This window comes from Lactuca sativa, chromosome 3 (genome assembly GCF_002870075.4).
Source record: "Lactuca sativa cultivar Salinas chromosome 3, Lsat_Salinas_v11, whole genome shotgun sequence".
Taxonomy (NCBI): Eukaryota; Viridiplantae; Streptophyta; class Magnoliopsida; order Asterales; family Asteraceae; genus Lactuca; species Lactuca sativa.
Window position 1 is genome coordinate 165,464,819 of NC_056625.2, and position 25,225 is coordinate 165,490,043.

Below are 25,225 nucleotides of genomic sequence, written 5' to 3' on the forward strand. Positions count from 1 at the left end.
TATATATACATGTAGGCTATTAGGGTTTTCAACTACGAAACCCTAATTTGACTGCTTAAGCCCTAAGCAGCCCATTGACCCTTTTAGAATATCCCTTGGACGATTTCTAATGGGTTTCCCCATAGAATTTGTCCAACCTATTATTCCAAGGTGATCCATAGCCCAAATGCAATTATCTTATAATTACAGTTCCAGTCCCTTAAGTTTAATTAATCTCTTTTAGCCACAAAATCAATTATCAATTAATTCTTGACTAATATTAATTAAACAATATGATTTCTCCTTTAATATATTATGCTCATAATATACTAATAAATCATAATTAATCTTTTCTCTCCATAATTCATCCTATCAAGTTGCTTTGGTGAAGGCAACCCAAAAGGACTATGCACCATCGGGTCAAGTACATACCAAAATAGTTATGGACTTAAACATTAATCCAACACTAAATTCTTTCTATCGAATCGTTTCTTTTAATATTAGAATATGCAAATGTTCACGCGTTACGTAAGTTAAGATTATATAGTTAGAATTTTGAAATTTATAGGTTGTTCAATTATGTTATAGATACTAAATATGAAATAATAATTTTTGTAATAATTTGGCATAAAATTGTATATATTTTTAACAAAATTATTACTGTTAACGAATGGTATGATTAATCAAATTAAAAATTATTTATTTGACAATTTTTTAGTTTTTATAATAATTCCAATTCTAATAAATGAATAATTTTAATCTTTTTTTCTTATCAAGTGTCACTCTAATACAATTCCTCATAAATATTATATCATATGTCATGTAGATATATTAGGCAACTCATTTCAAAAGTCACACTTATATTTTCTAATTATATGTTAAATTTGAAGTTATAATAACTTTAAAAATTTGATATATCTCTTAATTAATAATTTATTTAAAATGATTTATTTAAAATAATTGATTAATAATTATAAATTTTTATTATGAAAGTTTAATTAATTTTATAACTCGTGGTTCCCACGAGTTATAAACTAGTGATTAGAAGGAAAGTCAATAATTAAAATAGGTATGTATTTATTATTACATTTATTGCAATTATTACATTTAAATATTATGTGAGATTTAATAAAATGGAAAAAAAACACAAAATGGCATGTGGAAAAAAAATTAATTGAAAATAACCACAAAATAACATGTGGTAAAAAGACTGTCATTTATTGTGAGACCCATATGTTATACGGGTTGGATAAAATAAAAAAATTAAATATGAAGGTTTAAACAAAAATTTATTTAAGTTTGAAATTTACAATTTGAATTTAAAGGAAACATATTAAATACTATATGAGTTGTAATACTGTAATATATTCGTTATTTTCAATTAAGGCAATTATTAATTAAGGTGTAAATATGATGTGTTAATTAAGAGAGATAAAAAATAAGAAAATGATAAATGGAAAAAACATTTATTCAAAAATATCACAAAATGACAAGTTTCAAAACTCATAAGAGATTGACATGTGGCAAAAAAAACTTTTATTTATTAAGAAGGATGGTCATTAAAAATTTGAAGCAACCTTCCCACCTTCCCCGATCTCACTGCCTTGGTCTGTAATGAAAAAGACGGCTTAATCTCATCACGCCTATTCCCATTCCATGTCTCTAGAACCCATTTGTGCTAACCTTTGGCTAACCGAAAATACACACAACCAGGTGGAACAGGAAAAGGGCTAATCTAGGTTGAAAGTTATTCGTCTTTAATTGGGTCGTTTATCTGATTTTCTCTCCCTCATTCTCCACTGGTATGACAATCCTAAAAGTCGTTCCAGTTTTATGTCTCTAATTGAATAGTTTATCTGAAAGTCTTTCGTATCAAAACGAGTCGTCGAATGGAACTATCACGGGAAGTTGTTGGAAGTGGAGATTCTATAATCCTAAAAGCAGAAGAAAATTGATTTTGACACCCTCATTGATAAGTTTACTCCCAGATTTTTCTATATTTGAACTAAGTAATTAATTTTGATTTCTGAATATTGATTCCTCTTTGAGAATCAGTTCCTCCCTCTATCGATTTTTTGGGTTTGATTAAGGTTAAGAGTGTTGAAATAATCTCAAATTCACTTGTAATATATTATAATTTTGGTAGATTTTCTTTGTGTTTTGTAGCAGGTTGGTGTTTTTCAAGTTGTTTAGATTCTGTAGATATTGATTTTGATTTAAATGTTTTGGGTTGGTTTTCATAGTTGGGATTTGTTGAAGAACAAGGGGGTGGTACGGGTGTTGATAATATATTTTTTTTTTGTTTTTTATTTCAATTACTGAATGTGAGAGTGAGATGGTAGGATCTTTTATGTATTAAATAATTATATTTATTTTTTTCTTTTAAGAAAAGTAAGAGAAAACATCATAAATGATCCCTATGGTAGTGAAATGACGAAAATACTCTTCAGTTAACATACAAAACTTAATGGAGTTAGTAATAAGGACTGATCAATAAATTTTTTTAAAGCATAGGGACCATCTATGATGTTTTTAAACCATGGGGACTAAACTTCTGATCTGGGGAAACCACATGGACCATTTATGATGTTTTTTCTATATAGAAAACTAAGAGTATACATATTATTATTTGTTAATGGTATTGAATTTTTATTTTAGTATTACAATCCTTTAAATTCCAATTAAGGGTTATTTAACATTAAACCAATAATATTCAAAAAGGATTTACTTATTTATGGTATTTAATTGATATTTATGGTACTTAATTAAATATAATTTGATTTTTTTTTAAAATGTGGTTACTTAATTAAATGAATAACATGAACAATTAATGTCTAACCATGTATTACTAGGTGTGAGACCCATGTATTCATGAGTTTATTTAAAAAAAATATATATGAAATTTTAACAATTTGAAAATTTTGAATTTGTAAGAAAAATGAGAATTTTTTTTGAATTATTAAAATTAATGAGGCTTTATATATTGAATACATTACATATATACACTATTTTTAATAAATACCTTACATATATATTACCTTACACATTAAATATGGAATTTTAATTTAATAAAATGAAAAATACAATAAAATGACAAGTGGTAAATAGAAAATTTAAAAATTTTACAAAATGACATGTGTCCAAATGAATGAGAAGATGACATGTGACAAAAAAAACCTTCATTTATTAGAGTAGACTAGGTGTAAGACCCATGTATTACATGAGTTCATTTAAAAAAATATATGAAAATTCTAAACATTTGAAAAAGTTTAAATTTATAAAAAAAATTAGGAAAATATTGAATTCTTAAAATTAAAATATTTTTTCTCTTTTACATTTGAGAAATTAAATATCCTCTTACTTTTGTTCCTACAAATTCTCATACCCAATTAAATCAAGACATGTGTCATATTAGTATACTAAAATTTCATTAAATGGACATTAAATGTTACACATGTCACTATTTAATTAGGTAGGAGAGTTTGTAGGAACAATAAGTATGATGATATTTAATTTCTTTTTACATTTTAAACAAATAATTTAGATAAATAAACAAAATAAACTAATGAAGTTATAATTTAGAAATATTGAAATTAGAAGGAAAGTCAATTATTAAAATAGGTATGTATTTATTATTACATTTATTGCAATTATTACATTTAAATATTATGTGAGATTTAATAAAATGGAAAAAAAAAACACAAAATGGCATGTGGAAAAAAAATTAATTGAAAATAACCACAAAATAACATGTGGTAAAAAGACTGTCATTTATTGTGACACCCATATGTTATACGGGTTGGATAAAATAAAAAAATTAAATATGAAGGTTTAAACAAAAATTTATTTAAGTTTGAAATTTACAATTTGAATTCAAAGGAAACATATTAAATACTATATGAGTTGTAATATTGTAATTTATTGGTTATTTTCAATTAAGGCAATTATTAATTAAGGTGTAAATATGATGTGTTAATTAAGAGAGATAAAAAATAAGAAAATAATAAATGGAAAAAACATTTATTCAAAAATATCACAAAATGACAAGTTTCAAAACTCATAAGAGATTGACATGTGGCAAAAAAAAACCTTTATTTATTAAGAAGGATGGTCATTAAAAATTTGAAGCAACCTTCCCACCTTCCCCGATCTCACTGCCTTGGTCTGTAATGACAAAGACGGCTTAATCTCATCACGCCTATTCCCATTCCATGTCTCTAGAACCCGTTTGTGCTAACCTTTGGCTAACCGAAAATACACACAACCAGGTGGAACGGGAAAAGGGCTAATCTAGGTTGAAAGTTATTCGTCTTTAATTGGGTCGTTTATCTGATTTTCTCTCCCTCATTCTCCACTGGTATGACAATCCTAAAAGTCGTTCCAGTTTTATGTCTCTAATTGAATAGTTTATCTCAAAGTCTTTCGTATGAAAACGAGTCGTCGAATGCAACTATCACGGGAAGTTGTTGGAAGTGGAGATTCTATAATCCTAAAAGGAGAAGAAAATTGATTTTGACACCCTCATTGATAAGTTTACTCCCAGATTTTTCTATATTTGAACTAAGTAATTGATTTTGATTTCTGAATATCGATTCCTCTTTGAGAATCAGTTCCTCCCTCTATCGATTTTTTGGGTTTGATTAAGGTTAAGAGTGTTGAAATAATCTCAAATTCACTTGTAATATATTATAATTTTGGTAGATTTTCTTTGTGTTTTGTAGCAGGTTGGTGTTTTTCAAGTTGTTTAGATTCTGTAGATGTTGATTTTGATTTAAATGTTTTGGGTTGGTTTTCATAGTTGGGATTTGTTGAAGAACAAGGGGGTGGTACGGGTGTTGATAATATTTTTTTTTTGTTTTTTATTTCAATTACTGAATGTGAGAGTGAGATGGTAGGATCTTTTATGTATTAAATAATTATATTTATTTTTTTATTTTAAGAGAAGTAAGAGAAAACATCATAAATGATCCCTATGGTAGTGAAATGACGAAAATACTCTTCAGTTAACATACAAAACTTAATGTAATTAGTAATAAGGACTGATCAATAAAATTTTTTAAAGCATACGGACCATCTATGATGTTTTTAAACCATGGGGAATAAACTTCTGATCTGGGGAAACCACATGGACCATTTATGATGTTTTTTCTATATAGAAAACTAAGAGTATACATATTATTATTTGTTAATGGTATTGAATTTTTATTTTAGTATTACAATCCTTTAAATTCCAATTAAGGGTTATTTAACATTAAACCAATAATATTCAAAAAGGATTTACTTATTTATGGTATTTAATTGATATTTATGGTACTTAATTAAATATAATTTGATTTTTTTAAAAAAATGTGGTTACTTAATTAAATGAATAACAAGAACAATTAATGTCTAACCATATATTACTAGGTGTGAGACCCATGTATTAAATGAGTTTATTTAAAAAATATATATGAAATTTTAACAATTTGAAAAGTTTGAATTTGTAAGAAAAATGAGAATTTTTTTTTTGAATTATTAAAATTAATGAGGCTTTAATATATTGAATACATTACATATATACACTATTTTTAATAAATACCTTACATATATATTACCTTACACATTAAATATGGAATTTTAATTTAATAAAATGAAAAATACAATAAAATGACAAGTGGGAAATAGAAAATTTAAAAATTTTAAAAAATGACATGTGTCCAAATGAATGAGAAGATGACATGTGACAAAAAAACCTTCATTTATTAGAGTAGACTAGGTGTAAGACCCATGTATTACATGTTCATTTAAAAAAATATATGAAAATTCTAAACATTTGAAAAAGTTTAAATTTATAAAAAAAATTAGGAAAATATTGAATTCTTAAAATTAAAATATTTTTTCTCTTTTACATTTGAGAAATTAAATATCCTCTTACTTTTGTTCCTACAAATTCTCATACCCAATTAAATCAAGACATGTGTCATATTAGTATACTAAAATTTCATTAAATGGACATTAAATGTTACACATGTCACTATTTAATTAGGTAGGAGAGTTTGTAGGAACAATAAGTATGATGATATTTAATTTCTTTTTACATTTTAAACAAATAATTTAGATAAATAAACAAAATAAACTAATGAAGTTATAATTTAGAAATATTGAAATTAGAAGGAAAGTCAATTATTAAAATAGGTATGTATTTATTATTACATTTATTGCAATTATTACATTTAAATATTATGTGAGATTTAATAAAATGGAAAAAAAACACAAAATGGCATGTGGAAAAAAAATTAATTGAAAATAACCACAAAATAACATGTGGTAAAAAGACTGTCATTTATTGTGACACCCATATGTTATACGGGTTGGATAAAATAAAAAAATTAAATATGAAGGTTTAAACAAAAATTTATTTAAGTTTGAAATTTACAATTTGAATTCAAAGGAAACATATTAAATACTATATGAGTTGTAATATTGTAATTTATTGGTTATTTTCAATTAAGGCAATTATTAATTAAGGTGTAAATATGATGTGTTAATTAAGAGAGATAAAAAATAAGAAAATAATAAATGGAAAAAACATTTATTCAAAAATATCACAAAATGACAAGTTTCAAAACTCATAAGAGATTGACATGTGGCAACAAAAAACCTTTATTTATTAAGAAGGATGGTCATTAAAAATTTGAAGCAACCTTCCCACCTTCCCCGATCTCACTGCCTTGGTCTGTAATGACAAAGACGGCTTAATCTCATCACGCCTATTCCCATTCCATGTCTCTAGAACCCGTTTGTGCTAACCTTTGGCTAACCGAAAATACACACAACCAGGTGGAACGGGAAAAGGGCTAATCTAGGTTGAAAGTTATTCGTCTTTAATTGGGTCGTTTATCTGATTTTCTCTCCCTCATTCTCCACTGGTATGACAATCCTAAAAGTCGTTCCAGTTTTATGTCTCTAATTGAATAGTTTATCTCAAAGTCTTTCGTATTAAAACGAGTCGTCGAATGGAACTATCACGGGAAGTTGTTGGAAGTGGAGATTCTATAATCCTAAAAGGAGAAGAAAATTGATTTTGACACCCTCATTGATAAGTTTACTCCCAGATTTTTCTATATTTGAACTAAGTAATTGATTTTGATTTCTGAATATCGATTCCTCTTTGAGAATCAGTTCCTCCCTCTATCGATTTTTTGGGTTTGATTAAGGTTAAGAGTGTTGAAATAATCTCAAATTCACTTGTAATATATTATAATTTTGGTAGATTTTCTTTGTGTTTTGTAGCAGGTTGGTGTTTTTCAAGTTGTTTAGATTCTGTAGATGTTGATTTTGATTTAAATGTTTTGGGTTGGTTTTCATAGTTGGGATTTGTTGAAGAACAAGGGGGTGGTACGGGTGTTGATAATATTTTTTTTTGTTTTTTATTTCAATTACTGAATGTGAGAGTGAGATGGTAGGATCTTTTATGTATTAAATAATTATATTTATTTTTTTATTTTAAGAAAAGTAAGAGAAAACATCATAAATGATCCCTATGGTAGTGAAATGACGAAAATACTCTTCAGTTAACATACAAAACTTAATGTAGTTAGTAATAAGGACTGATCAATAAAATTTTTTAAAGCATACGGACCATCTATGATGTTTTTAAACCATGGGGACTAAACTTCTGATCTGGGGAAACCACATGGACCATTTATGATGTTTTTTCTATATAGAAAACTAAGAGTATACATATTATTATTTGTTAATGGTATTGAATTTTTATTTTAGTATTACAATCCTTTAAATTCCAATTAAGGGTTATTTAACATTAAACCAATAATATTCAAAAAGGATTTACTTATTTATGGTATTTAATTGATATTTATGGTACTTAATTAAATATAATTTGATTTTTTTTAAAAAATGTGGTTACTTAATTAAATGAATAACAAGAACAATTAATGTCTAACCATATATTACTAGGTGTGAGACCCATGTATTAAATGAGTTTATTTAAAAAAAATATATGAAATTTTAACAATTTGAAAAGTTTGAATTTGTAAGAAAAATGAGAATTTTTTTTTTGAATTATTAAAATTAATGAGGCTTTAATATATTGAATACATTACATATATACACTATTTTTAATAAATACCTTACATATATATTACCTTACACATTAAATATGGAATTTTAATTTAATAAAATGAAAAATACAATAAAATGACAAGTGGGAAATAGAAAATTTAAAAATTTTACAAAATGACATGTGTCCAAATGAATGAGAAGATGACATGTGACAAAAAAAACATTCATTTATTAGAGTAGAGTAGGTGTAAGAACCATGTATTACATGAGTTCATTTAAAAATATATATGAAAATTCTAAACATTTGAAAAAGTTTAAATTTATAAAAAAAATTAGGAAAATATTGAATTCTTAAAATTAAAATATTTTTTCTCTTTTACATTTGAGAAATTAAATATCCTCTTACTTTTGTTCCTACAAATTCTCATACCCAATTAAATCAAGACATGTGTCATATTAGTATACTAAAATTTCATTAAATGGACATTAAATGTTACACATGTCACTATTTAATTAGGTAGGAGAATTTGTAGGAACAATAAGTATGATGATATTTAATTTCTTTTTACATTTTAAACAAATAATTTAGATAAATAAACAAAATAAACTAATGAAGTTATAATTTAGAAATATTGAAATTAGAAGGAAAGTCAATTATTAAAATAGGTATGTATTTATTATTACATTTATTGCAATTATTACATTTAAATATTATGTGAGATTTAATAAAATGGAAAAAAAAACACAAAATGGCATGTGGAAAAAAAATTAATTGAAAATAACCACAAAATAACATGTGGTAAAAACACTGTCATTTATTGTGACACCCATATGTTATACGGGTTGGATAAAATAAAAAAAATTAAATATGAAGGTTTAAACAAAAATTTATTTAAGTTTGAAATTTAAAATTTGAATTTAAAGGAAACATATTAAATACTATATGACTTGTAATATTGTAATTTATTGGTTATTTTTAATTAAGGCAATTATTAATTAAAGTGTAAATATGATGTGTTAATTAAGAGAGATAAAAAATAAGAAAATGATAAATGGAAAAAACATTTATTCAAAAATATCACAAAATGACAAGTTTCAAAACTCATAAGAGATTGACATGTGGCAAAAAAAAACTTTAATTAAAGTGTAAATATTGGTTATATTATCTCTATCATTTTAAATTTATCAATATAAATTATTTTTGTACATTTGTTTCCATAAAGTCTTTATGTATTCTAGAAACGACTATTTAATTAATCTGTTTAATGTATTTCATTTTAGGAAAGATGTGTATGCTTTATGTATTACTAACAAATCAATCAGTTTTTCAAAATATTATATAATTTTAAATGATCATATATTTAAAAGATTACAACGAAAAACTATAAACCCACTACTATAAGATTAATTGTAATATTTATGAGTGACGAAGTGTACATCTATTTATTATTGATTTAGATTAAGAAATCCATAGAGGGTTTGCATTTATTTATGAATCATGATACTAAGAGCCATACAAAATGATTCTTTTTTAGTTGTTATAATTTCATGAGTATATATATATATATATATATATATATATATATATATATATATATATATATATATATATATATATATATATATATATATATATATATATATATATGTATATAGTATTGGATCATTTATGGGCCTTAGGCAATCTTGGACCTCTTGGGCCTATGTTGGGCCTTAGGGTAAGGTAGTTTGGGCTTGGGGCATTGTTAGGCCTTATGACTATGAGCATAAACTTAGATAGTAATTAAGGTTGGTATTGGTTTTGTTCAGCGTGAGAAATTGTTGGGCAGCAAACTCGGGTGTGGGGTTTGCTATCTTTCGATCGAGGTAAGTTTCAAGATATAATATGTTTCAGGAATCTATTCACATTTAGTTTTTCGTGTGTGGGTTCATATTTAATTTTTGGACTCAATCACTTAAAATACAACAAAGTTGCATAGAATATGAAAAATGAGAGTGTATTCTAGTAGAATGAGAGCTCATTCTAGAAGAATGAGAGTATATTCTAATAGAATGGGAATGTATTCTAGCAAAATACTCTCGTTGTTCATATTCAATGCAACTTTATTGTATTTTAAGTGTGTGAGTCTATAAACAAAACTCGAACCCATACATGAAAACGTAGATGCGAATTCAATCTCAAAGAATGTTATTGCTGACATTAATGACGAATTTAATTAGTTTCCGTAAAAAAAAGAATTATAATTATAAATATCATATAATATACATACAATTATGGATTCATTTAATATCTATGTTTATTTAATTAAATGACAATTTAATTTTACTAAATTCCTATTGGTGTATTATAGCACACAATAAATCTGAAAAACACATGAACCTAACCCTATAGCCTTTTATATATATATATATATATATATATATATATATATATATATATATATATATATATATATATATATATATATATATATATATATATATATATATATATATGGGTTGGTTCGGTTTTTATGCGCGGTTTTATAATTCAAAACCGAGCCAAACCGTTATTTTTCGGTTTTTGTAAAATTCAAACCTAAACCGTCGGTTTTTGCTTTGGTTTCGGTTTTTCGGTTTTGGTTATGTCGGTTTTTTTCGATTTTTTGGTTTTTTGGTTCGATTTTTGCTCATCCCTAATTTTAGATTTGTAGGTTGATATTTCGAATTTGAGTAACCATATCTAAAATTTTTAGATTTTAAAATCTACTATCATGATTTTTGCGTCTACGGTCTCCAACATAAAAGTTGTGACACTCAAAACAGAAATTAAGAAATTATTCCGATAACATCATTATAAATTTAAAAACATGAATAAGGTTATTGGTAGCGTATAATTTAAAATGTATATAATAATTAAATTTATATCCAAATGGGTAATTAGAATAAGTGGGATGTACTAGCCAAGTTGAACGCTTGTTGGTTGTTTGTTTATGCAAATTGGCGCAGTTAATGAGCAAGTTGGGCTTGTCGCTCAGGTGCATTCATGCACCCTTGAGTGTCATGTGAATCATAATCATGGAGCCTTTAACCCCATTTATGACGATTATATATTTTTATTTATTTATTAATTTTTTAAATCGGCTAACTAACCTTCTTGTAAATATCAAGGTTCTAAATAACGTAAGGAGTTACTTGGCGGTAATGTCAAACCTCAAGCTTTTCCGAGCCTTGGCGAGTCACAACGTTTGTAAGGCCTGACTTAAGGCGACAATTTTCTATGTAATTAATATTTTTATATGTATTTTCAACTATTATTCTTTTTTATACATATATATGAGTTAAGGCGGCGTTTTAGCAAAGCTTGGCGGCAAGTGCAAGCCTTGGAGTCATGGCGCGCCATGGCGGAGCCATGGCGAGCTTTTTAGAACCTTGGTAAATATCAATTAACTAACATTTTTGTAAATATCACTTAACTTTTTTTTTTTGAACCGGCGAAAAAATCTAATTTATTAAGAACTCAACCCCACCAGCAAGTAGCTAGTGAGGCGAAATTGTTACATTCAGTCAATTACAATTTAGTGGGTTATTAATCCACAAACTCCATTCTAACTTTGCATTGTCACCACGATATTTAACCCAATTAAATGTTTGAGACTGTATAATAGAAACGATTCTCGCCGGTTGCCATTGAGCTTTGTTGAAGATTCTATCGTTCCTAGCCCTCCATAGACACCACAATGTGCCGAACAGTATCGTGATTAACGTTTTCCTTTTAATGGGGCAATTTCCCCATTTGGAGGCAAAGTCGATCATGTTGCTTACCGACTGAAGCCCTGACACCTGGACATTACACCAATTGAAGATCGACTGAAAAATATCCTTTGCTAGAGGACATGGGACCAGGAGATGATCTCCTATCTCTTCAGACTCACGACACACACCACACAAGGACGATTCCAATATAATGCCCCTATTTCGGAGGGCTTCAGATGTGGCTATCTTGTTCTGCTTAGCACGCCAAACGAATCCCAAGACTTTCAGTGGGATCATTTTTAGCCATGGGAATCTTCCGTCGCAAACAGGGAAATCTGCCCTTTCAATCCTTTCACGTAGGAGAGCCACACAAAATTCTGCATTCACGACAAATGGAGATACCCACCCCTGTCCTGGTAGACCCGGTTTCATTACCTCATCAAAGGGAATGTTTATTCTATCTAGGATGGCTTTGCATTTGACAATACTTCTCCAGACACTGTTCCAGCGACTCCTTAGGCAGATGCCATGTTCCTCTCCATTTAAGAGATGAAGCCCCTTGATAATCTTAACCCAAAGTGCATTCGGTTCATTGTTCAATCGTCATAACCATTTGGTGAGAAGTGCAAGGTTTAACGATCGTATTGATCCCAGACCAAGACCACCCACCTTTTTTGGAGCAATGATTTTCCCCCACGCAACCCAGTTGATATTCCTGTTACAATTTGGACCACCCCAGATGAATTGTCTTCGGATCTTCTCGAGCAAGTTAATAACTCCAATTGGGGCATTGAAAATGGTCAAAAAGTATGTGGGGATGCTACCAAGGACTGCCTTTGCGAGGGTGACTCTACCACCAAAGCTGAGAGTTTTCGCCTTCCAACTTGATAACTTACTTTTTAGTTTCTCCATGACAGGCTGCCATGTGGCAATACGGTTTATATTGGCCCCAATCGGGACCCCCAGGTAGGTGAAGGGGAGGGATGCAGGTTCACATCTTAGTCGACACACCCAATTGTTTACTTCTTGCAATGGCGCTCCAATACGATAAACTTTGGATTTAGTGAAATTGACCTTTAAGCCAGAAGCTACATAGAAACAGCGAAGGATCCTCGCCAAGTTGTTAATATTTTTTTCGACCATTCTCCCAAAAACAAGGCATCATCTGCGTACAACAGGTGGGACACACAGATATTGGAATTAGGAATGTGAATACCATCGAACACGCCTTTTGAGACTGCCGACTTCATTGCTATATTCAACCCCTCCATTGCAATTATGAACAGGAAGGGGGATAATGGATCACCTTGCCTAACACTCTTCGATAGTACGAACTCTTTTGTGGGACTCCCATTGATAATAATCGAAGCTCTCGCTGATTCCAAACAACCCCTGATTGATGAGCGCCATTTTGGGCCAAAGTTCATTTGGAGCATAATGGACTCAAAGTATCCCCAGTTTACAGAATCGAAAGCTTTATTGAAGTCGGCTTTGAACAATAAAATTTCCTTTTTCCTATGCTTTTGTAACGCCCGCGTTTCCAGGCTAGGCATTATCATTGATGTAATAGTCTAGGTTAACCCTTGTAACTCTTTTTGGAGTATTAATGATGAAATATTTGAGTATTATGTGAATTATGTGAATTATATGTTTATTTTATTAATTATTATAATTTAATGAATTAAGAATAAAATAAGCGTCAAAATTAAAGTATGAGATAAGTCTGATATCTTTGCATAAAGATGTAGTGGTCGAAACAAGGATTCCGAATATATAAAGAATGCCGAAATCCGAGTTATAACGAAGAAGTTATGACCTGTCGAAGATTCGTGACAGAACCGGTAACGCTGAATGACGTAAAAAGTGAAATTTACGTTAGAGCGATATTTAGCGTTAGTGATCTAAACGAAAGTCGTAGAGTTCGTTAAACCGAGAGCGTGCATAAAAAGAACGCCCAAATCTAACTTCGTATGAGGAAGTTATGATTTTTCGAAGTTTCGACTTAGCGGTATGCAGCCCGAATACTCGATTTGAGATCGAGCGGTTTTTAGCCGAAACAATCTAAATGAGAATCGAAGGTCTCGTTAATAGGAGTAAAACGATAAAAATATAGGCGTAAACGGACGTCGGATGAAGAAGTTATGATTTTATAACGGAGTTTTCCTGTCCTGGCCTACTAAAAATAAATAATAAAAATAAAATCAAAATTAGCCAACGGAGTCTAAACGAAAGTTGTAGAGCGTAGTCTCACCTACGCGGGGATATAAAGAACGTCGAAAACGGAGTTCGTATGAGGAAGGTATGAATTTTTGAACTTTATTAAATATTTTCGATATTTAATTTAAATATATATTAACTGATATTATCCTTGGGGGAGTCAGCAACCTTATCGTCATTACGCCCAGCGTAATTCGAACTTCCAGCCCCTATAAAAGGAGGTCGAGGGCAACCGAGTTCATTGCTCATTTATTCCCTTTTTCTCGCATTTTTGCATCGTTTTTCGTGCAAGAATTATCCCGAAGCCCCGGTATCATTCCCTAGCCCCGAAGCAAGTCCCGAGGTCCTGAAGATCCCGAGAAGTAAGATTCCCAAGCTGAAGCTCTGCCCACGAGGAGTCCGGTTTTTGTGAAGATCTTCCAGATCTGCCGAAGAATACTACTTCTGTAAGCCGTAGTGTTGTCCGATCATCTTCTGATTAAGTGAGTGTGTAGTTACTTTCTTCTAACGCATAATTATGAAGTATTTTATATAAAATACGTGTTATGTGTATATTTTGTTGTTATGTGTGTGAATGTATATTCATTTTCTTCTATCTTATAGATCTGAATATTGCTCTATGAAATACGTGTTATGTGTGTGTGCCTCATCTGTTATGTGGAAAATGTATTGACTGAGCATGCTATACAGGTTTTAAAACTATGTATAAAAATGTATATTTTATCTACTAATATGTTGGGTAGAACATGAGTAGATAGTTGGTGTGTAATAAACAGATGAGAGGCCTCGATGTTGTTTTGATCCAGTCGTCTAGCGGAATTTAGATGACGACCATGGACTTTTCTAGACAGTCCAGTGGAACGCTAGCAGGCTCATAACCTGTAGGTATTAATGAACTTGGGTGTTCATTCGCTGTATTCCATCCCCCTCATGGTTGCCTTATTTGACTTATATTGCTGAGGAACCCCCGAAGCATGTGTTGTCGCCCCCGATGAAATATTCTTAGACTAGGTCCCTTATGTTAGTTGTCTTAGGGACGTAAAGTGAGAATAACGGGAATGGGTAATTGGGTTATTGTTGGTTGGTGGAAATTAAATATAATTATTTGTCGTGGGTTGAAAACCCTATATGCTCACCAGGCTCCCAAGCCTGACCCACTCAGTTTATTTGTATTACAGGAAGTGGCACAAGGGCATAAGATGGATGAACCATCAAGTGGTTTTGTTTACAAGTCTGTATATGTATATATTTGTTGAATGACTTGTAATGTTATCGTTTATGCTTTATGGTCTATATCGGAACATGACATCCCGAGTTTTGATTATATAATGAAAATACATTTCTTTATGAAATGCTTTGGTAAATATTATTTTATCATGTTTTGTTTTTGGGAACAAATTCTGCAACTCTTTCAAATCAAAAGGATTTACTCTGAAATTATTTTAAAAGCATAAATGAAAATCGGTCTTTTCTGGCCGAGATTTTGGGGATGTCACAATTGGTATCAGAGCATTAGTTTAAGCGAACTAGATATTGTAGGATTTCTAGACTTAAACTTAGAATGCTAAGTGAAATTTTGAGATATGTGTCTGTTATGTTTTAGACACGAGCACTAGTTTATTTTAGGAAAGTTGCCTAAAATGCTTTTATGTGCTAAATGTTATATGTTGCCATATATGATATTGTTTGTTCGGATCTATGGTCTGTTGCCGACCGGATCTGGAAACCTTATGTGTGTAGGATTCTAAGCGTACGTCTACGAATTTATAACTAGCATGTAAACGTTTCAGAGCGATAAGGATGATTTGAATATCTATCGTGAATGAGGATCTAACTTCACCTTATTCGGTGTATAGATCAAAAATGGTGAGAACAAGAAGTGGAGTTGGAAATGCTGATGAAAACAGGAATCAACCACCAATGATTGAACAAATACCTGTCGTAGCAGCAGCACCTGAGCCAATAACCATGGCTGGTGTGCAAATGAAGATTCAAACAATGTTGGATCGTCAGATGGATGAAACTAGGCGGTTGCTTCAACAGAATCATGAAGAACTGTCAATCCGTGTGGAAGAGCCCGAATTAAATGAAGGGCACTCTGAAGGCGGAAACTTCAGTGGATCTGTTGGTCAAGCCAACCCACCGATAGTTAGGCAAAACAACCATGATGGAAGGAATGATGGAATGGGATGCAAGTACAAGGACTCTCTAACTTGCAAACCATCGACCTTCAATGGAAAGGAGGATCTGATTGGAGTTATGGATTGGATCTCAGAAATGGAGTTGGCCTTCATGACTTGTGGCTGCAGAGGCAAGTTGCAGACTATCTATGCAGTGCGTCAGTTCCAAGGTGGAGCCGTCGTTGGTGGAACACTCTATGGAAGACTTTAAGCCCTAATGAGCCACTGCAACTGACGTGGGTAGAATTCTTGGTGCAGTTCAAGCATAAGTTCTGCTCGGCCCAAAATCTGTTGGAATTGGAGAATAAGTTTTTGGCATTGACGAAAGGCAGCATGTCAGTTGATGAATACACCAATAACTTCACCGATAAGATGGAGTTTGCCTTGCGTATCGTCCCAGACGAGCTGACAAAGGCGGACCGGTATGCGAAGGGACTCCTATGGGAGTACGAGGTGCCAGTATGTCAGGCACATACTCTAGAGGCAGCTATCTGGGCTGCCAAGTATGTTGAGAACATGATTAAGGGGAGAACCACCAACAAGGTTGAGGTTGGTGAGAAGTTGTATGCAAAGTTCTCCAAATGTGATTTTTTGGATTCGTGAAGTCCAATTCTTGGGTCACGTGGTCAACCAGGAAGGGATAATGGTTGATCCAGCGAAGATTGAAGCTGTAATGAAGTGGGAACAGCCGAAAAGTCCCACGGAGATCCGAAGCTTTTTAGGATTAGCCGGATATTACCGAAGGTTTATCCAAGGCTTTTCTTCGATTGCTACTCCATTAACAGCTTTGACCCACAAAGGAGCTACTTTTGCTTGGAATGATAAGCATAAAGAAGCATTCGAGAAGCTAAAGAAGAAGCTATGCGAGGCACCGATACTTTCTCTACCTGATGGAGTTGAAGACTTCGCTGTCTATAGCGATGCGTCTGGGGTTGGATTGGGTTGTGTTTTGACCCAAAGAGAAAAGGTGATAGCATATGCGTCTCGACAGCTGAAGGAGCATGAAAAGAATTACCCGACTCATTATTTGGAGTTGGCAGCGGTAGTTTTCGCTCTAAAAATATGGAGGCATTACCTCTATGGCACGAAGTGTAAACTTTTCACTGATCATAAGAGTCTCCAATATCTCTTCAATCAGAAAGAGTTAAATATGAGGCAACAACGCTGGCTAGAATTACTCAAGGACTACGACTGTGAGATACTTTACCATCCTGGTAAAGCTAATGTTGTTGCTGATGCTCTCAGTCGGAAAGTCAATCTTGAAAGGAAGAGGCCAAGAGCGTTGAGAATAGAAGTTGTCTCAACAATTGTGGAGAGTATAAGGAAAGCTCAAGAGGAAGCTTCTGAGAAGAATGACCGAAAGGAGGAACGTTTGGGAAAAACGTTGGTGTTTGATACAAACGGTCATGGACTGAAGGTGTTCCAAGGTCGGATTTGGGTACCTAAGTCCGGAGGGATAAGAGATCTTCTGATGGAAGAAGCTCACAAAACCATGTACTCAATTCATCCAGGTAGCACTAAAATGTATAGGGACCTGCAACCCTACTACTGGTGGCCGACGATGAAGCTTGATGTTGCAAAGTATGTGGCCGAGTGCGTGACTTGTGCGAGAGTCAAGACACAACATCAGAAACCATATGGGAGTTTAGAGCCTTTACCTGCGCTTATGGGTAAATGGGAAGACATTGATATGGATTTTGTCACTAAACTACCCCGAACAAAGAATGGTGACGACATGATTTGGGTGGTCGTTGATCGATTCACTAAGAGTGCGCATTTCATAGCAGCCAATGAGAAATGGTCTATGGAAAAGCTTGCAAGTTCTTACGTGAAGGAAATTGTGAGGCTTCACGGTGTTCCGTTAACGATTGTGTCGGATCGTGACAGCCGTTTCACCTCAAGGTTTTGGAAAAGTCTACAAGAGGAAATGGGTACCAAGTTGTGTTTAAGTACAGCTTACCATCCGCAGACTGATGGTCAGAGTGAAAGAACAATACAAACACTTGAAGATATGCTGAGAGCATGTACCCTGGAATTCCTAGGTAACTGGGATGAACATTTATCTTTGGTAGAATTTTCCTACAATAATAGTTTCCACTCGAGCATAAAGATGACACCTTATCAAGCTTTGTACGGACAGAAGTGTCGTATGCCGTCTTGTTGGCTTGAGGCTGGAGAAAAGCAGTTTATGGGTCCCGAGATGGTCCATCAAACCGCTGAAAAGTTGAAAGTAATTAGAGAAAGAATGTTAGCAGCTCAAGATCGTCAAAAGAGCTATGCTGACAAGAAGCGAAGACCGAAGACTTTCGAAGTTGGAGATTCGGTTTTGCTTAAAGTCTCGCCGTGGAAGGGACTTATAAGATATGGTAAAAGGGGAAAGTTGAGTCCAAGGTTTATTGGACCGTTTAAAGTTCTTCAGAGGATTGGGAACCAAGCTTACAAGCTTGAACTACCAGAGGAACTGAATGGAATTCACAACACTTTTCATGTGTGTTATTTGAGGAAGTTCACGGGAGAAGTTCCCGATATAATTCCAATTTCTGAATTGAGAATTGATGAAAACAAGAGGTTAATTGAAGAACCTGAGGCAATTGTTGACCGAAAGACTAAGAAGCTTCGACGCAAGATGGTCGAATTAGTGCTTGTTCGTTGGAAACATTCGAATGGCCCAAATCTCACGTGGGAAACGGAGAGTGACATGTTGAGTCGCTATCCGCATTTGTTTGTTTCCGGGGACGGAATCATCCTAAGGGGGAGAGAATTGTAACGCCCGCGTTTCCAGGCTAGGCATTATCATTGATGTAATAGTCTAGGTTAACCCTTGTAACTCTTTTTGGAGTATTAATGATGAAATATTTGAGTATTATGTGAATTATGTGTTTATTTTCTTAATTATTATAATTTAATGAATTAAGAATAAAATAAGCGTCAAAATTAAAGTATGAGATAAGTCCGATATCTTTGCATAAAGATGTAGTGGTCGAAACAAGGATTCCGAAGATATAAAGAATGCCGAAATCCGAGTTATCACGAAGAAGTTATGACCTGTCGAAGTTTCGTGACAGAACCGGCAACGCTGAATGACGTAAAAAGTGAAATTTACGTTAGAGCGATATTTAGCCTTAGTGATCTAAACGAAAGTTGTAGAGTTCGTTAAACTGAGAGCGTGCATAAAAAGAACGCCCAAATCTAACTTCGTATGAGGAAGTTATGATTTTTCGAAGTTTCGACTTAGCGGTATGCAGCCCGAATACTCGATTTGAGATCGAGCGGTTTTTAGCCGAAACAATCTAAATGAGAATCGAAGGTCTCGTTAATAGGAGTAAAACGATAAAAATATAGGCGAAAAGGGACGTCGGATGAAGAAGTTATGATTTTATAACGGAGTTTTCCTGTCCCGGCCTACTAAAAATAAATAATAAAAATAAAATCAAAATTAGCCAACGGAGTCTAAACGAAAGTTGTAGAGCGTAGTCTCACCTACGTGGGGATATAAAGAACGTCGAAAACGGAGTTCGTATGAGGAAGATATGAATTTTTGAAGTTTATTAAATATTTTCGATATTTAATTTAAATATATATTAACTGATATTATCCTTGGGGGAGTCAGCGACCTTATCGTCATTACGCCCAGCGTAATTTCATATTACGCCCAGCATAATTTCATATTACGCCCAGCGTAATTCGAACTTCCAGCCCCTATAAAAGGAGGTCGAGGGCAACCGAGTTCATTGCTCATTTATTCCCTTTTTCTCGCGTTTTTGCATCGTTTTTCGTGCAAGAATTATCCCGAAGCCCCGGTATCATTCCCGAGCCCCGAAGCAAGTCCTGAGGTCCCGAAGATCCCGAGAAGTAAGATTCCCGAGCCGAAGCTCTGCCCGCGAGGAGTCCGGTTTTTGTGAAGATCTTCCAGATCTGCCGAAGAATACTACTTCTGTAAGCCGTAGTGTTGTCCGATCCTCTTCTGATCAAGTGAGTGTGTAGTTACTTTCTTCTAACGCATAATTATGAAGTATTTTATATAACATACGTGTTATGTGTATATTTTGTTGTTATGTGTGTGAATGTATATTCATTTTCTTCTATCTTATAGATCTGATTATTTCTCTATGAAATACGTGTTATGTGTGTGTGCCTCATCTGTTATGTGGAAAATGTATTGACTGAGCATGCTATACAGGTTTTAAAACTATGTATAAAAATGTATATTTTATCTACTAATATATTGGGTAGAACATGGGTAGATAGTTGGTGTGTAATAAACAGATGAGAGGCCTCGATGTTGTTTTGATCCAGTCGTCTAGCGGAATTTAGATGACGACCATGGACTTTTCTAGACAGTCCAGTGGAACGCTAGCAGGCTCATAACCTGTAGGTATTAATGAACTTGGGTGTTCATTCGCTGTATTCCATCCCCCTCATGGTTGCCTTATTTGACTTATATTGCTGAGGAACCCCCGAAGCATGTGTTGTCGCCCCGATGAAATATTCTTAGACTAGGTCCCTTATGTTAGTTGTCTTAGGGACGTAAAGTGAGAATAACGGGAATGGGTAATTGGGTTATTGTTGGTTGGTGGAAATTAAATATAATTATTTGTCATGGGTTGAAAACCCTATATGCTCACCAGGCTCCCAAGCCTGACCCACTCAGTTTATTTGTATTACAGGAAGTGGCACAAGGGCATAAGATGGATAAACCATCAAGTGGTTTTGTTTACAAGTCTGTATATGTATATATTTGTTGAATGACTTGTAATGTTATCGTTTATGCTTTATGGTCTGTATCGGAACATGACATCCCGAGTTTTGATTGTATAATGAAAATACATTTCTTTATGAAATGCTTTGGTAAATATTATTTTATCACGTTTTGTTTTTGGGAACAAATTCTGCAACTCTTTCAAATCAAAAGGATTTACTCTGAAATTATTTTAAAAGCATAAATGAAAATCGGTCTTTTCTGGCCGAGATTTTGGGGATGTCACAGCTTTGCCCACGAACAAATATCATTCACAATGAGTGGGCCTTCCAATATATTTCTACCCTCTACAAAAGCACATTGGACATCTCCAACTACACTTCCAATAACCTTTTTGATCCTAAGAGCTAGGATCTTAGCGATAATTTTATATAGCGAACCAATCAAACTGATTGGCCGATAGTCAACAAGGCGGAGGGGGTCCTTGACCTTTGCAGCCAAGGTAATAAAAGACGTGTTACAGCCCCTTGAGAACTTTCCATAGTGTTTAAAGTACTTTACATAGCCATAGATAGCATTTTTTATTGTCTCCCAATATTTTTTGAAGAATTTATGAGTGAACCCATCGAGCCCTGGAGCTTTCTCACTACCACATGCCCACACAGCTTGCTTGATTTCAGAAATTAAGATTGGGGCTTCTAAGAAATTCGCATCAGCCACCGCAAGATTTCGAAACAGATTGCTGCGAAAAACTGGTCTAACCAACCATTTTTCGTGGAACTTCTTTGAGAAGAAGTTGACTGCTTTAGACTTCATTTCACTAGGTTTGGAGATCCAATTGTCGTCCACCATAAACCCATGAATCTGATTCCTCCTCACTCTATTGTTGACATATCCGTGGAAAAAACGAGAGTTCTCGTCACCATCAACCACCGACTTTATTCTGGCTTTTTGCCTTAGATCAAGCGAGGCCATTCTCTCCAATTCCGAGATCCTGCTAGAAACCATAGCTCTTTCTTCGATTTCATGGTTTGTTAATTGTCTGGATTCTGCTAACAAATCGATCTCCTCCAATCTTGTTTTAATTGATATCAGTTCGTTGTGCTCATTGTGATACTCGGACGATCACCATTTCTTGATTTCACCCTTCAGGTACCTGAGCTTGTTTGCTAGATAGGAATCAGCAGCACCAAATCCCCTATAACTGTCCCATGATTTGACCACCAACCGGTTGAAACCATCACGCAGCATCCAGGAATTAAACAACTTAAATGGGGGAGGGCCAAAATCTTCAGTATCAGTTTGTAGAACCACAGGAGAATGATCAGAGAGTTCTTTGGGAAGGGCTACTGAGAAAGCAGTTGGGAATTTTTCAAAAAATCTAGAGCAGACTAGAATTCTATCAAATTTACTCAATTTAGCACCCCATTGTCGAAAGTAAGTGAACCGATTACCACCCATTTTCAGGTCGTATAATTCCGCCTGGTCTATGAAGTTGTTGAAAGAATCAGAGCTTGACTTACAGAATGACGAGTTGATCCGTTCTTTAGGTCCCCTCACGTCGTTAAAGTCCCCAAGAATTATCCAGGTGGCTTGTTTGGATTGTTTTAGGTTGATGAGAACACTCCATAGTTTTGCTTTCTCCGAGGCCAATTTTGGACCATATACATTAACCACCGCAATCTGACCATTATCATCTGGGCATGAACCAAAGATAGCAAGAAAATACCTGGACAACACCGACTCATCAATGGAAAAGAAACTGGGGTCCCAAATCGTGAGCAATCCACCTGATCTGCCAGATGCATCGACGAACTCAAATCCATAATTGTTATTCCCCCAACATCTTGTAATATTAAGAGAATTATTTAGATCACCCAATTGTGTTTCCTGAATTGCAATAAGTGAGAGCCTTTGATTCCTCTTTAGTCGACACACCCATTCAACTTTAGCTCTCTCTCTAATCCCTCAGATATTTAGGGTCATTAAATTCATCATAGATTGGGGATCTCACCATCTTCCGCCATTGCTTCCATGAGGATCAGATTTTCCTCATCAATTTCAAAACCAATGAGCTGACCCACCTCCACCGTTTTCTGAATTTCATCCAGACTTGAACCAAAGTTCGGCGCATCAGGGGGGTTCGAGGGGGAGTGAAGATCGAGATTCGACGCTTCTGGTCGATTGAGGTCTAATGGCTCTTGTAACTGGGGTATCTCATTGATTGGGGATCGATGAATCCTACGTCGTTTGTCCAGGGTACCACCTGCTTCGTAAGATTGAACTGGTTCGTGTTCGTTAACCGGTTCAACTAAAAATGAGGGCCTCATAAGACTCGAAGGATCACGCCCCATGGGGAACGGCCCAAAACATCCAGATGATGCTAAATTTTTTATTGGCCCAAAAGGCCCACATCCGATGGTAGTTGGGGTTGCTAGGTTCTCACCGTCCAGAATATTACCGTTGCATCCAAGGTCAACGTTATCTACTGATGTTTCAACTACCCCAAGGCATTCATAGTTTTTGGATGGCTGCTGAAGTTCCCGACAAGACTGTTGGTCTTCTCCAAGTCTGCCACCCGATCTGTTTGGACTATGCAGCTCCACCGTCATCGGAGCTTCCGCCTCGCCAATGATGTCGTTTGATTTCTCAACTCCGTTTTCCAGGATAGTCTCCGACACTCCTTCCTCGTCATCGTCACTTTCAACATTTATTTTGCCTTCTTCCAGTATATTTAGATCATCGTTACCCATTGAAACATCATTACAATTGTCCATACGATTTGTATTTGAGTCTATACAATCGACTGGATAGAATGGAAATGGAGACCAACCAAAATCACTTTCGAACACACCCACTTTGAGAATACTTTTGTTTAATTCTACCAACACCTCCTCGTTGATACGCTTTTTGTGATCAGTCAGTATGCATATACTGCTTAACGATAGGTCTTTCATGCTAGGAAGAATCTCCGCCGGGACGACCACCTTACCAAATTCGCTGGCAATTCTGGAAAATTTTTCTTCATCCCATAGTTTTACTGGGAGTCCCACAATTCTCAGCCATGCTAGTCGATCAAATACCCCAGATACATCAGTCCCTGCCTTAAAATCTTTGAACCACATACCCCAGTAGGTTTTGTTTGCTAAGAAATCGTCCACATCAGATGGGGATTGAAATCGTAACCCAACCATTAGACCACCAAGATATTTCATACCATAAGAATGTGTCGACCCCAATCTAATATCAAGTGGCAGATTCTTTAATTTTTCAAAAGAGATCGTCTCACCCACAAGGGTCAGGGGGCTATGAAGCCATTCCGCCATGCTTGATCCGCCTACCAGCTTCTCTGGGATCTTCTCTAGCACCGGCGGGGGAGGGGGAGGGGAAGCCGGTTTTCTTCTTCATGCCGCTACTTCCATGAAAGACCTGCCATCCCTGAGTGAGTGACCCAAAGGTTGCTGCGCATACCGAATTTTGTTCGTATCTGCTACATTATGCACAGGGATCCTTTTCCTTTCATACCTTGCAATGTTGACCGTGAGCACCGACTCATTACATTTTATCCCCTGCATCAACAATTCCATCTCCTGTTCTCCCTTGCCTTTTTTAAACCTTACGAATGCAAAGTTTTTTCTCTTGACGTCCTTTTTTGTCGCCATATAGATATCTGTAATCTCCCCAAACTTTTCAAAGAGTCTCCTTATTTTTTCCTTGCTGACTCCATCGGGGATGTCTGATACAAACATAGTGGTTACCCCCCTATGATCCCATCTCTTGCCAGTGTTCGTTTGTCTCCGCCGGCAAACCTTCGACCATCCGTCTTCCGCCATTTTTCTTGTTCTGTCGCTAACTACAAAAATACTTGATTCACTTAACTAACCTACTTGTAATACTCCCACCGTCCCAATATTATTATCTACAAATCAAAATACACAAATTAAGAAAAACATTAATTACCAATAACTTTATTTAATAAAATGACAATTTTTGTCCTTACTTTGTATTTAATGTTCCATTAAATACTTAGTTGGTTAAGTAATAATGAGGGGTATTTTGGTAAAAATGTTACTTATTTTTAAAAGTGGACTATTATTTTGGGACAAACCAAAAAGAAAAGATGAACTATAATTTTTGGGATGGAGGAAGTATCAATTATGACTCTTGTAAGTTAAAAAAAAAAAGCATGTATAAGTATTACTATTTTTATTGTAGTAAGGATTCATGTTTTATACTTTACAGGATGCATATAAATTATTTTTCTTGTAAGAGTAATTATTGACGATCAACCAACATTACAATGGCTCGCTCAACGGGTAACAGTTAGACAATATGGAGATCCCAAGTTCAAACC

At 33.9% G+C, this 25,225-nt stretch overlaps 1 protein-coding gene across 1 annotated transcript; it reads right to left on the reverse strand.

Annotated features, from left to right (window-relative positions):
• Positions 1–24,275: 24,275 nt before the first annotated feature.
• Positions 24,276–24,704, reverse strand: LOC111910664 (uncharacterized). Its single transcript, XM_023906502.1, has one exon. The coding sequence runs from the start codon at positions 24,702–24,704 to the stop codon at positions 24,276–24,278; it is 429 nt and encodes a 142-aa protein (XP_023762270.1).
• Positions 24,705–25,225: the final 521 nt, after the last annotated feature.

Coding starts and splice junctions, on each gene's coding strand:
- LOC111910664 (XM_023906502.1), bottom strand. CDS start 24,704: ATGGCGGAAGACGGATGGTCGAAGGTTTGCCGGCGGAGACAAACGAAC.